The 15,114-nt window shown below is 40.7% G+C and overlaps 1 protein-coding gene across 1 annotated transcript in view; it reads left to right on the top strand.

Annotated features, from left to right (window-relative positions):
- Positions 1-6,072, top strand: part of CCDC186 (coiled-coil domain containing 186) — a 50,828-nt gene extending 44,756 nt beyond the window's left edge. Inside the window, exons 14-16 of the mRNA XM_032312115.1 lie at positions 654-864; positions 3,168-3,387; positions 4,009-6,072. Coding sequence (XP_032168006.1) covers positions 654-864; positions 3,168-3,387; positions 4,009-4,092 — 515 coding nt within the window. The 3' untranslated portion in view covers positions 4,093-6,072. The remainder of the gene's footprint in view (positions 1-653; positions 865-3,167; positions 3,388-4,008) is intronic.
- Positions 6,073-15,114: the final 9,042 nt, after the last annotated feature.

Here is a 15,114-nt window from a genome sequence, read left to right as displayed (position 1 = left end):
TGTCATTTATTAGTGTGTGACGTTGGATAGGGTATATCACTGTCTTAAATCTACAAAATGGAGTTGAAAAAAGACTTAATGTTTGTAGGATAAAGAAGATCAGAAATTCTTCTCAACTGATGTTGATGAAAGTAATAGTAGCTAACATTTACTGAGTGCTTATATGCACTGTTCTAAGCACTTCACATATAAGGATCCTAGGAGGTAAATAATAATATTCCCATTTTAAGATGAAGTGACCAAGGCACAGAGACTTAAATAAGTTGTCTGATGTCACATAGCTAGAAAGTAGAGGAGTGGGATTCGAGCCTAGGGAGACTAGTTTCAGAACATAACCCGCTGGCTGTGTTCTGTCTTCTCTGTCCGTCTTTGGCTCTCAGTTTCACTTCAGACTTCTTGTTTTTACTTTTGCTTGAGTTTCTTCTTTCTTTCGCTGCTTCCTCATCCTGTTCCTGAGAGACATAATAGGCCCTTTTGGTACTTCTGTCATTCATTTATTCAGAAATAAGAACTCAGGCCAGGTATGACTTGTGTTCTATGCCCGACTCTGTTAGATCGCGTATTTGTAGGTTATACTAGAAGAAATAGTATGTGACATTAGCAGATGACTCTAGACTGAGTACAATATCTAAACTGATTTTTTTTTTCTTCAGGGTCCCTCAATGCTCGAAGCAGTACAGAAGATCGATCTCCAGAAAATACTGGGTCATCAGTAGCTGTGGATAACTTCCCAGAAGTGGACAAGGCCATGTTGATCGAGAGGATCGTTAGGCTGCAAAAAGCACATGCCCGGAAAAATGAAAAGATAGAATTTATGGAGGATCATATCAAACAGTTGGTGGAAGAAATTAGGAAAAAAACTAAGTATGTATTATTATAACACAATCTGTGTTTGAAATACCATTACTTATATAAATTTGCTATTTTCAAAATGAATCATATCAAGAGCCAGTCTTTCAAAAAATAATTCTAAATTTAGTCATTCAGTTCCTAGTCTATTATTGTTCACTTACTATGTTCTAGGTTTTGGGAATACAGAGATGAAAGAAAACACAGGTCTTTAAGGTGATCTGTAGTTCAATAGATCTTAGTTTTGTGTTTTTGTTTTTTTTTTTTTAAAGATTTATTTATTTGACAGAGAGCGAGAGCACGTGCGCGCGAAGGAACATAAGCATGGGGCATGGGAGAGGGAAAGGCAGGCTCCCTGCTAAGCAGGGAGCCTGATGTGGGAGTCAATCCCAGAACCCTGAGATCATGACCTGAGCCGAAGCGTCTGGCAACTAAGCCACCCAGGCGCTCCGATCTTTGGCTTTAATAAGAGCACAGGTTTAGCTTCTGATTTTCATGACTGTGGCTCTAAGAGAGATACGGGGTTGTGGATTATCTTTCCTTTCGGGTAGGACATAGTGGCTAATTTATTGGGCACCTGGCAAGTACAAGATACTGTGCCTGTGACTTAACAAAATTTCATTGATTTCTTTAAACTCAGGGACAAATAAATAAACTGGTGGTGTTCAAGTCAAGTCATTAAATGTTCAGAGTCACCATTAATCCAGTAGGTGACAGACCAAGAGCTGGGGATTTGGACCCAACTGGGACCAGGTCAGTGTGACCTAAAATCAAAAGCTGGATTCTCAAGCTCCCAGTAGTTGGGCACCAGGGGCCTCAAGCTAATAACTGGCCTTTTGAATGGTGACCTTCTGGACCTGGGGCATCCTGGCCCCTGAGAGGGATGGTGCTGGCCTCCTGTGGGGTGGGCGGGATGCCTGGTCAGCACAGCCTGGAATCTGCTGTGCGGGGTGTCCTGTGCAGGTTTAATTTGCTCCACTGTTCTTTGTTCTGGTGCCATGCATGAAACCTTACTTCTTCTCAGTTACATTTATGAGATGCATTTTCATGCAGTTTTGTTTTCCGTTTTGTCCCCCTGCTAACTGGCCTCTGACATGGTTTTTTTGTTCATCTCACCTGCGGGTTCTCCATCCTGACCCTGTGGCCTGTAACCTTTCTTCCTCATCCCTCCAGTAGCTTGTTCTTCCCTCCTGAGAGCTGGGCTTTCTGGGCCTTGGGACTTCTTTCCTTACCTGGTAAAAAGAAAAAAACAAGCAAAACAAAATTGCTGTGCAAAATTCCTTTTACAAATACCGTATTCTTTTAAGAGGTATTTTTTATATATTGCAACTTTTTACCCATAATTTTTATTTTGAAATCATTTTAGGCTTAAAGAAAAGTTGGCCCATGACTTTTAAAAGAAAAAGAGGGGGTGCCTGGGTGGCTCAGTCAGTTAAGTGTCTGACTGGTGATTTCAGCTCAGGTCATGATCTCAGTGTCCTGAGATCGAGCCCTGTGCCGCCTCACCCTCTCCTACATCTCCTGCTCGCGCACACATGCGTGTGCATGTGCTCTGTCTCTAAAATAAATAAATCTTCTAGGAAAATGAATGAAGTTCTAAGTTTAGTAACAAGAAGGTAGAAAATATTAACAAATGGAATAAAGAAATAATAAATAAAGAAAAATTACTCAAAAATATTTTGATTAGGAGTGCCTGGGTGACTCAGTCGGTTGGGCGTCTGCTCTTGGCTGGGGGATGGTGGTCTTGGGATCTGCCCCGCTTCAGGCTCCATGCTCTGTGGGGAGCTTGCTTCTCCCTCTCCCTCTGCCTGCAGCTCCCCCTGGCTTTGTGCTCTGTCAAATAAATAAAATCTTTAAAAAATTTTTTTAAAAATATTTTGATTAAAGTAATAAGGAAAGAACTAGAAAATCAGTGTTTGTATATCTTTAATGTAAATACTATGTTGAACAAAAATGAGATTAAGACATCATCTGGGAGCACCTAGGTGGCTCAGTTAAGTGCCTGCCTTCACCTCAGGTCATGATCCCAGAGTCCTGAGATAGAGCCCCGAGTGGGGCTCCCTGCACACCAGCGAGTCTGCTTCTTCCTTTCCCTCTGCCCCTCCCCTCTGCTTATGGGCATGCACTCTCTCAAATAAAATCTTTAAAAAAAAAAAAAATGTGAATAAGAAAAATTATTTTCTAACATATTACTGTTATTAACCTAATAGGTGCTTGTTTTATGCTAATCATCTTCATGCTTATGATTCGTTGACTCGTAAATTCTAACGTTTTTAATTCTGCAAGTATATAACTGACAGTGTCATTTTATTTTGCAGAATAATTCAGAGCTACATTTTACGGGAAGAATCAGGCACACTTTCTTCAGAGGCATCTGATTTTAACAAAGTCCATTTAAGTAGACGGGGTGGAATTATGGCATCCTTATATACATCTCATCCAGCGGATAGTGGATTAACCCTGGACCTCTCTTTGGAGATCAACAGAAAATTACAGGCTGTTCTGGAGGATATGTTACTAAAAAATATTACTCTGAAGGTATCTATATTTCTCATTCACTTACCAGCCAGTAGATAAGCATGGCATAATGGTGCCTTTCCTAGTGTGAGCCAGCCTGTAAATGGACAGGTTCTGTAACGCGAGGTAGCCTTTTTACCTGGAGATAAGATTTTTGTGTTTTTCTTTAGCTAGTAAGGAAAGGAAAAAGCAAAAAAGCAGCTTAGCTATTGGACAGTTATTTATTTTGCGGTCGGGTGGCCTTTGATGTGTATAGTTAGTTATAATTGATTGCTGAGACTCTATTTTAGGATTAAGACATTCATTTTCTAATGTATTTTCCAGCTTGACTTCTTGCAGCTTTTACCCAACCCGACTATTCTATTTGTACTATGTTTGGGCCTTGACGGTTAGAAATAAAGTTGTAAATCTAGTAACAAATCTGTGCACTAAAATTTGCCATAGCTTCGATAAATTGATTCCAGAATGGGCAGGTCTTACTACTGAAAACTGCTGTGCACCCGGTTTATACCACAGAACGTTGAAGACTAATCCTCACCCCTTCAGTGTCAAAATTTAAGCAAAAAAACAGTTCAAACTGAATCCATAGACTACAATACTTAATAGTTCTGTTTCCTTTCCCCCTTTTTCTAATTGGTAAAGGAAAATCTGCAAACACTTGGAACAGAAATAGAACGTCTTATTAAACACCAACGTGAACTAGAACAGAGGATGAAGAAAACCTAACACACAGCTCTTGGTCACTAAACAGACAAGCCACATAAGGAACAGGTGCCACTGCCCAGTATTGTTGGAAACTTTTCCCTGCTTTGTGTGTCAGCCAGTAAAAAATTGTTTTGCTTCATCTGTATAAAAAAAGTATCCTTTTACAATACGAATGCATTGCTGTGTATACTGTAAGAGAATAAGCTTTGATGGAATTTGTGTTTGTATAGGGACAGCCTGTCACTGAATCAGAATAGCTGAAATCGCTGATAGTCCTGCGAAGTGCTGAACAGGACTACAAGGGCTTTTGAAAACCCCTTCTCCATATTTCTTCCTTTGAAAATATATGATGTCAAAAATGATTCAGCTTTTTAAAATTATGCATGAAAGGACACACGTTAATTATTCAGCAGTAATGCTGTTTTTCCAACATGAAGAAAACTTGAAGTGATTAAAATTTTGTTTTACATTCCAGGATAACATTTGGTTGTATTTTAGGGATGCCAGTGAGTCCTTAAATCTCTTAATTTTCATGGAAGCTAATAGGAGAGCCAGCTCTTGGTAGCTAGCAGTGATCAGACATTGTATGCCTCTGTCAGGTTTCTTTATCCGTGCTAACTACATTTTTTTTCCGATTCAAACTGCTTGAGTTAATGTTGAGTTTTTTTTTATTTTTCAGTTACACAAAATATGATTTTAAATAACATGCTCACTTAGATTTGTGGACTTCAGTTGTATTTTAAAATGTGAAAGAGATTAGTCATTTGAATAGAAAGATGAATGATGAATTCTTTTGAAACTGAAATACTTTAGTTTTAGTGACATCAAGTATAAAGATAAATGTTTAAGATATTTATGAAGACCCAGTTCCTGAGAGAATCCAGCATATGGCTCTGTTAATTATTTCATTTGAATACCATTCTTTACCATTGATACAATTATATATTCCAATGGAGGGATCTTACAGTTCCCAAAGTGATATGTTTCAGTACATTTTGTTTAAATTATTTTGTTTAAAATATAAAATAATTATATCCCTGTAACCAAAGGAATTTTAGAGCCAAATTTGTGTATCCTTGTGGATTTTTACAATAATTATTTAAGATATGCACTTAAGTGTTGCCAGTCATAGTATCAGTATTTCTACATCATTGGATTTTGTTCCTTCCTCTTGTAATTTGTCACTTACCATCATTTCTGAGTGTGGTTTTTCACATTTCATTATATTCAGATCATTTCTGTAATAGGATACCTTGGCTAATATGCAGATGTTGCCCCAATTGTCACTTTTGTTTTAGGTTTTTGCATCCTTTTTTCTCTCAAGAGAAGTAAGCTTTAGGATGATGGTTTAAAAACCTTTAAGGAATTGTATGGCTCTAAAAGTTGGGCTCATGGTGGCAATATCCCTTTAATGTGTTTTAACATTTTTTAAAATCATTGTTTAAAATGATCATTTACAAAATTTTTACTAAGGATTCAATGCAGCATCTTATCTTTTCTGTATATCGAGTTATGTCTTGCCATTCAAAACCAAAATCTTTTCAGAATGAAGGTCTAAGTCCAAAAACATCTTTTTAAAATAACTGTAAGAAGTGTTAGTCTTACCATAAGGTGTCTTGTTCTTTTTACCAACAATTTATCAAAATAAGGTAAGAGGGTAAGTGCAATAAAATTTGAATTACCTTCCCATTTTTTCTAGACATACCACTGATATTCATAAAGACTACTTAGAGTAGCCAACATAACTAAATTTCTTAACTTCTGTGATAGAGGTTCATACACTACAATATTTGTTTTTTTCCTCCAAGACACAAAAATGTGTGAATGGAGACCAAATAGGGATCAGATCTATAGTGTCCTATGTCTATACACTTTTCAAAAATAAATACATTTTATTACATATAAAAGTGAAACATTCCAATATTAACATTTGTGCCACCACCGTTCATTTGGAGAAGTCAAATGGTGGCACTACTTTAGAGGAAAGCTATTATAAAAAATATTCTGATAAAAAAATTAAAAAAAAAATTCTGACTTGCTGTTATTGTTCAAGCTGTGGAAATTTTTGAAGAAAATGCTTTTATTTTCCTTTTGTTCTTCAGTTTCTACCATATCTTTTTGTGTATGGATTAGAATTGAGCAAAGTAATGTGCAAAGATGTGCATATATCAGATCTTTATACCAGTTCACAAAAAGCTCCTAATGTAAGGATTTAGAGATCTTCTACTCTTAATATATTGAATATATGGAGAGAAGAGTGGGTGTGTCTGGAAGAGGAAAATGGTCTGGATAAACCTGAGATCTGGGGCAAATTTTATTTTATATGTTCATTGTTAGTTGTACAACTCAGAGGTTGTTTTGGTTAGCACTATTTTGGTTTCTGTGAGCAGGAAATTATTATTTGTGTGTGTACATCTCTATATGCTTTTCTAGGTTTTAATTTTGAAGTGAATTCTTACTGTGACTCCCTTTTTTCCCATACACTTCAAACTTTAGCCTGCTAAGTGTTAAGGAATGAAAATAGTGGGTTTGAGCAAAGAAATGGGTTTGAACTTTGGTGTTTTGCTTTCTTTATTAACTTTCTGTCGTCATCACCATTTAAAGCGATTTGTCTTGATTTAAGTTCTCTCAGGCTACCACCATGTAATTTATTCACTTAAAAAACACGTGTATTGAAAACCTGCTATTGTGAGGCAGCATCCGAGTACTGTGATTTTCTTGGTGAGCAAATCAGAGCAGTTGCTGTCCTCCTGGCGCTGTGGTCTAGTGACAGTGGTGGGGAGGCAGTAGGAGCAGCTCTTGGAGCCTCTGTAGCTCAAAGCCAGCTGCTGGGGGAAGAAGGCCAATCCACTTGTACAGGTGATGGCCCAGAAATCTCACTGTGGCATGAACTCTGGGAAATGAATCCTTGCTCTGGGGTATGCTGAGAGCAGATCACTGTTTTCACGGTGGTCTACACATTCCCTAACTGTCAGAGTTTGATGTTTAATTATTCTTTAAGAAAAAAGAAAAAAAATCCAAAGACTGTCAAAAGGTATTTGATTTTTGCCATTTTAGTAAACTGTTAATGCCTACTTGATGCTCACAGAGATTAATCATGTTTTGGTGTGTATTCCTAAACTTTGTTTTACCAGTATATTATTTTCTAAAGAGTTTTTTCATACAGAGTTAGACCAAGACTTACTGGTAGAAAGAAACCAAAACATTAAAAACCATTAATACTGTAAATGTTATATATGCTACTGTGGTGAAAATATTTTTTATCTATCATGTTGCTACTCAGTATGGTAAATTTGCCTTATGAATGTTGACTCTAGTAGGCTGTTTTTCAATATCCTTTTTTTAAAACAAAACAATCTTTTTTTGACACTAAGATTGTTAATTTTTAACACCAGTTGGTGGCACTAGAAACCTGAAATTTTTCAAGGCTCTGAACAAGAGAAAATAATTGAAAAAGTATCCAAACATGAAGAATTTTCAGGAAGAAAAATGAAAAATATAATTGTATAATAAAGATGTATTTTCTGGGATGGAATCCTTTTTTAAAATGCATATGGCTGTCCATTTTGACTACAATGATGAAACTTGTTTATCTTCCAAAAGTCCATATACACACAGACACACACACATGTGTGCATGTGTGTTGTACAGATAATCTTTAATTTGATTACACTGTTCATTTTGTAAATATGTTTCTGTATAAAATGAAGCTTTTCAAGAGAATTCTATGTATATATTGTACTTATTAAATAGGTAATGCCTGTTTACCAAGTTGTATTTTAGTAGCATCTTTGATTATTTATTTACATACACCACTTGCTAAACAGACTGATTCTCCAGACTTTTGGCAAGGCTGCCTCAGATTGCTTGAATTTTCTTTTTTTAAACCACAGTAGGAATTTTTGCTTTCCACGGTTATCTTTATTATACCAATTATTATTAGAAGTCCTTGAACAATAGTAAGCAGATTAAATTGAATGCCACGTTCTATTTCAAATTTGTGTTTTAATTATTGGTAACAAAATTTGGCCTTTTACAAAAGGCAGATTTTCACATGCCTGTTTTCACATAGACATTTTCACATGCCCATGTGAAAATTTCCCATTGAACTTGATAAGCCAGTTATATATTCACGTGTTCCACAAACCTATGTACTCACTTGCCCAAATTATCTAGCCATAATAATAAAGATCTAGTATGTTCAATAAAAAAGGTATCGGAATGGCATTAATTTCATGAAGTTAACATGTGTGTAGATATTTCACATCACGCTGTGTTGTTTTCCGTTTCTCTCACAGTTCGGGTACACTTAAATTATACCACGTACCTTCATGACTTCACAACTGGGAAGAATCTCCTAAAATAGGGACCTTGGAATAAGGGTAGAAATAATAGAATGGGGGAAGCTTCTGTGAGGTCCTCAAGAGTCTGCTTCCTGGTAGCCTACGGGTTTGTCTGCAAGGAAAGGAGTACATGCAGGAAGAGAGTGAGTGAGGGAAAGAGATGCTGGCTGTGGTGATTTTTTTTTTTTTTAATTTTTTTGTTTTGGTTTGTTGTTCTTAACTGGTCAGTAGGACCCTCAGGCATGAGATTAGAAAGACCATTCCACTGAATTTACATCCATGTCTGGTTTTTTTTTTTTTTTTTTTCTTAAAAACTCTGCTCCAGTGAATGTAGAAGGAGTACATACTTCGTTAGGACCAGGAGCTTAAGAGGATGCCTGTGGCAGATGAGGGCCAATGTGGTTTTTAATGATTCTCTTTGAGAACAGTGTGACCAGGCTTGATGTTCCTGCCTCTGTAGAGATGTAACGTTCATTCCTACGCTCTACGTAAGAGACTTGATTCTTGTTTTTTGTTTTTAAGCATGGATTTAAGAAGTATGCTATTTCTGAGGAATTTTCAGCCTTCTTTTCTTTTTTGATTGCCTAAAGGCTACGCTGTTTGCCAGATAGACTATTAGCCCCTAGCTGCACTTCCGGAAGAAGGATAGGATGTTATACTCCAGAGAGAACTCTCTGCCATTAACACATTGCAGAAATAGTTCAATTGTCCATTTAGGGTCCACTGAAATAAAAAACTTACTGCTAGTTGCATTAACTTGGGGAAGATATTAAATATAGGAGTGGTTTTCCACAGCATTTCACTATATGGTCTTTGTCTTTAATAAAGGCCCGAGGGCAGAAGTAGTGTGTGTGTCTATGTTTTTAGCACCCTCTCAGTTTACTTGTCCCAGGAAATACTAGTTAAACTTGCCACACGACCTGTTATTTCTTGGGCTCTTTTTATAAGCTCTAACTAGGTGAGACACCTGCAAGTGCCCATCACACCGGCTGCCCTTGCTGCAGGTTTGAGCTGTTCCGCCCTCGCCATGGGAGAAACACTCTCCGTGTCTGTTCTTCCACCAGAGCCCCCTCAGATCCCATCTCCCCCAAAACCAGGTCCCCAGGAGCCTGTGCCAGTGGAGGGTGCTGCTGGATTTTGTGTATTGTTACTGTGTGAATTTGGGACCAGGTTGGAGGGAGACCCTACGGGGGAAGCAGGCCAAAGAGACAGTTTCCAGTATCCTGATTGGGATTCAGAACTCACTTTGTCTTAGAAATCTTATTTTAGGGGCACCTGGATGGCTCAGCTGGGAAAGCATCTGACTTGATTTTTGGCTCGGGTGGTGATCTTAGGGTTGTGAGATCAAGCCCAAGCCCCATGGCGGGCTGTGCACTGGGCGTGGAGCCTGCTTGGGATTCTCTCTCCCTCTGTACATACCTCCCCGCTCACACAGGCTTGCTCTCTCAAAATATAAATAAATAAATACCTGCCTTTAAATAAGGAATACTTTGTTCAAAATTTATGGGTAAAAGGGGCTTTGAGTACTTGCCAGAAATGTTTACCTTCTACCTTTTATATTTATGAGGTTCAGTGTCTTCTAAGCTCCAAGGCACCAACTTTCAAACACTGCTGAGGCAGAAGCCCCGCGGCCGGGCTCTGTGCTGGGAGGACGTTGCCTGTGCTACAGCTCCCGGCGCCTCCCTGAGAAACCAGGAGATCCAGTTTCACAGTGTTTGACCTCCTAGCCAATACTGGGACTTCGTGCGCCCAAAGCCCAAGATGTCAAGTGCAAAAGCCAAAAAATGGATTTTATTTCATCATTTTATTTTTGTAAGAGAGAGGGAGAAGCAGGGGGAGAGAGAAAAACTTTAGCAGACCCCCCGGCTGGCCATGGAGTCTGACCTTCAACTGGATCCCAGGTCTCCTGGGATCATGACCCGAGCCGGAGGCAGACGCTGAACCGACTGAGCCATCCAGGCGCCCCCAGAAGTCACTCTTGTTGAGGTTTTGTGGTGCTTTCAAAGTAGGCTAGCAAGCTCAAATACTCCCAAAGCAAGTGATCTGTGTTTTGATAGAACTCAGGCTGTTTGGCGACACTAAGGCTAGGCCGTGATGCTCAGCAAGACACAGGCAAAGTCATTTCTTTTCATCCTTTCCTAGATTTTCTGCCTGTCTTTGATTTAACTGCGTGTTTTGTATGATGCAATTATATCTCTGCAGTTGGCTTCTGAGTTATGCCTCATTTTAAAATGTTTTCACAGTTGCCTTACAGTTTATGAAATATCTGTAAAATAGGAAATGCTTCGTATATTCATCAGTCCTTGTTGTGCGGGGACCGTGCTAATAATCTGGGATGGGCCCAGATTTGCTACTGATGAAGGGAACCCCTTTCCGCTTTCTTCTGCCTTCTTTACATGTAGGCAATGAGCAGGAAAAACGGGCAGGCCTTTCAGAAGCACAGATTCTAGAGACTAAAGAGGGTTTCAAGATAGAACATCCAGTCCCAGACTGACCAGACTCTCAGGTTCCATGGACTAGTAAAATTTCCAAAACAAAATTCTGACCATGGTGGTTTTTATTTTGCTAAGTGAGGATCAAAAATCAGGAGCACTTATCAGCATAATATCATAAAAGATAAGACGTTTTATCAGTTAAAAAAAAGTGGTTGAAAAGTTCAAACTTTTAAAATAAATGAGTGTAGCTCTTTGAAACACACTGTCTTTGTTTTTCTCAGCTCGCTGTAGCCTGGGTGGCAAACCACCCACCCCATGCGGCCCCTCCTGCAAAAATCAGGGAAAAGGCCCGACGGTAGAATGTGATTTACCCGAGGTCACCTGTTAGCCTCTTCCTTGCTGTTCCGGGCACTGCTGCCCTGATGGTGCCTCAGCCTCAGGGAATTGAATCCACACACCCCTCCTCCTCCAGTACATCTTTGGAACCAAATGCATTCAGGAAGTCTGAGGTGGAAGATGTGTGGATTACTTTTTATTATTATTTATTGCCTCTCGGATCAGTGCATTCAATACCTGACCTGAGAGAATCCCTTTACCTTTTGTCCTTTTGACTGAACATAGTGACAGGCTTCCTCAGGAGAGGACGATGGAGGCACGTTACAGGAGAAAGAGTCTTCTGGAAGTTTCGGGCAGGGGCTGGGTTTCAGACTTGGGAGAACGCCCAGCGGAGATGGCCCCAGCCATCCCTCTGCAGTCTTGCAGCACTTGGTGATAACCTTTCCGTGGCCTTCTCCACCCCACATGGCTGCACACAGTCCCTTGTCCAGAGAGTCCCACAGCGTGGTCAGTGCCCGTGCCCACCACTGACCGCTGGCTGCGGAGATTACCGTAAATACGGCTGGCGCAGGACTGCAGACCAGCTCCTGGCGGGCCAAACCACTGAACGTCTCTGCTAACCGGTGGGCTGAACACAACTTCCCCAACAAGGTCTCAACCCCTCCCAGGGTTGTGCTTCCTCAGTTACTCTCCCTCAGTCCCAGTGTACCGCCTAGAATTTTCTTTATTTTTTTTTTTAATTTTTAAATATTTTATTTGTTTATTTGACAGCTAGAGAGAGAGCACAAGTAAGCAGAGTGGCAGGGAGATGGGGAGAGAGAGAAGCAGGCTCTCTGCTGAGAGCCCGATGCGGGGCTCGATCCCAGGACCCTGGAATCATGACCCGAGCCGAAGGCAGCCGCTTAACCAACTGAGCCACCCGGGCGCCCCTAGAATTTTCTTTAATTGCTTTCATCACGGGTAATAATTCTTTGTCTTAAACTCGGGCCGAAACTACTGTGCTGCTTCTCTCTCCTGACTGGACCCGGCCTGAAGGTAAGAGAGAAGTACAACTTAGAATCTCCTGAACAAGCCCAATGGCGAGAGGTTGACCTTTGATACTCAGAAACTTAATGTTTAACAGAGCAAAGATAGCACTTCTCCTTCTGTCATCTAACAATACATCCAGTACCATTATTTATGGGCAAAGCTCCATGGGAGTGTAAATACCATACTTGGAAGGAGGTGGCAAGAGACCGGCATCTGAGACCGCACAGAGGCTGGTGCAAGAGGACCCGCTTCGTGCTGGAAAGGACGGCATCGTTCGAGAAGGGCCTTCATGGATAGGTCGCAGCATCTGGAGGAAAGCTAGAGAATCTGGATGGAAGAAGGCACCAAGCCTTTCTGCTCAGGGACACTAGGTGTCTCAGAGATGGTAACAGAAAACGTGTAGAAGGAATAGCTCGTGGTTCTGTTATGCTAGAACTCGATCTGGACCATGTGCTTGGCACAGAAAGATGGAGTCTATTTTGCATTGCCAACCTTTATCATGCTAAACAGTTATCAAGCAATGGTAAGAATGGAATGGAAGGGACCTTAGGAAGGTCTGTGAATGGCCTTGAATGCCACACACAATAAACAGAACTGAGTTTGCCAGAAAAGTTGCTTCAGTGGAAGGCCACCGGTTGGGGTCCCATCCATATTAATATATTGACTAGTCATCATATTAACAACAACAGGAATCTCTTTTCTTGTGCTTTAGTAATGATACTTTCAGAAACGTGCTTGTAGCCTAAGTACACAACTTGATAAATTGCTAGAAATTCTACCAAACACAGCTGTGTAGTCAACACCCAGTGTTTGCTTTGCCCTGATTGGATCAGGACTGATTCATCCCAAACCCCTCCTCATACCCCAGTGATTAGCCATCCTGGAAGAATGGCAGTCCTAACTTCTAATAGCATCAATTTCCTTTACCTCACTTTTTGGGACTTAACACAGAGGCACTGCTGTAGGAGGTATTGAGTCAACATCCTGTTTAAAGGATCATCAGAGTTGTTGGGTGTTGGTCTAGGTCATTTATTCTCTTTGCTGTATAGTATTTCATTGTGTGGGTTCGTCACAATGTATCCAGTCTAATACTGATGAGCTTTGGGGAAGTTTCCAGTCTGGGGCTCCTAGGAACAAAGCTGCAATGATAAGCTTGTATACGTCTATGGCAAAGCAAATGGATGTATATTTAGTGCACATATGCCGGGCACTAGAATAATTGAGTCACAAGATACACACATGGCTATTTTTAGTAGAAGCTATCCAACTTTCCCAATGTGGTTGTACCATTTGTACACCCACTAGCTATGCATGAGTCCCACTTGCTCTACATTCTAGCAAACGTTTATTTTGCACAGGCTTAGTTTTTTAAAAAGATTTTATTTATTTGAGGCAGAGCGAGTACGAGTTGGGGGAAGGGGCAGAGGGAAAGGGAGACTCCATGCTGAGCAGGGAGCCTGACACAGGGGGCTGGATCCCAGGACCCTGAGATCATGACCTGAGCCGAAGGCAGACGCTTAACCGACTGAGCCACCCAGGTACCCCTGCCAAGCACTTTTATAGGTGATTTATACATAGTAACTAATGTAGCCAATACTTCCTCTCTTTAGGGCCGAATAATCAGATCTTAGGAATTGAAATGAAGTTTGAAAAACAAGAGGTGTATAGATCTCTTCGGGTATGTGGGAAGAAATGTGTAACATTATTTCATAGGGTTTTTTGTTTGTTTGTTTTTAAAGATTTTATTTATTTGACAGAGATCACAAGTAGGCACAGAGGCAGGCAGAGGGGAGGGGGAAGCAGGCTCCCTGCTGAGCAGAGAGCCCGATGCAGGACTCCATCCTAGGACCCTGAGATCATGACCTGAGCCAAAGGCAGAGGCTTAACCTACTGAGCCACCCAGGAGCCCCTCATAGTTTTTTTTTTAAAAAAGATTTTATTTATTTATTTGACAGAGCACAGCAAGAGCAAGATAAGAGTAAGTACCGTATGTGTTTATTAAATGAATACATGTGTGAGTGAATGAGTGAGTAAACTCTGTGGCTCGAGTTCAGCGAACCCTCTTCATATCAGGGGATCCTTGATGCCATTTTTCATCTCTTTTCAAACCACCTCATATTTCCAACCTTATGTAATCGTGCCCACTGCACTTCAATTCATTCAACAAATATTTGTCAAGTGCACCTGGCACTGTTCTAGATACCGGGCACACCAACAGTGGACATTTTTAGTGAAGATTAAAACACGACCATGAAGCAATACATTCAGGCTAAGGGTAGTTTCAAAACAAGTTGAGGAATTATTTCAAAATATTTTTACCCCAAAGAGAGGAATTGTTTTTTTCTTAGTTGGAAACCGGTTGTCACCTGATGTCAAACAGAGTGCTGGCTTGGGTGGCTTTCAGCTACGGAGACGGCGTGCCAGGGAGCCGTGAGCTGTCCTGCTCTGTGTTTTCCGCAGCCTCAGTGGCACTGGAGTAGGGAGTGGAAAAAAGGAGGTTAGAATGTGAATAAGATAACACACAAGACGACACTAAAGTGACTTGGGTCTAGACTGCGGGGACCTAGGGAACCGTGTAAGGCAGCACAGGGCCCCGTTAGGAAATCCGGTCTCTGACAACCTGCCCCCGAGCATCCTCCCACCACACCGCTATTTTAAGGACCACGAGGGAAAGGACCGGAGTCTGGGTAAACCTAGGAAGCATGGGAGCCCAACGGAAACGTGTTGCGAGAAATCTTGGTGCTTAGCAAGGGTGACGTCTCCAAGAAATGGCCTAGACTGGAGTCTGACCGAACTCGGCACATTGAGAAGACACGGATCAGGCAGATCAAACAAGCCGATCCCACGGGCGCCTTACAGAGCCCAGGGCTCCTACGCTACCCTAGAAGGCTCCTGTGAGA

This window comes from Mustela erminea, chromosome 14, assembly GCF_009829155.1.
Source record: "Mustela erminea isolate mMusErm1 chromosome 14, mMusErm1.Pri, whole genome shotgun sequence".
Taxonomy (NCBI): domain Eukaryota; kingdom Metazoa; phylum Chordata; class Mammalia; order Carnivora; family Mustelidae; genus Mustela; species Mustela erminea.
The sequence above is the reverse complement of the archived record's forward strand: the minus strand, read 5'-3'. Positions and strand labels throughout refer to the sequence as shown.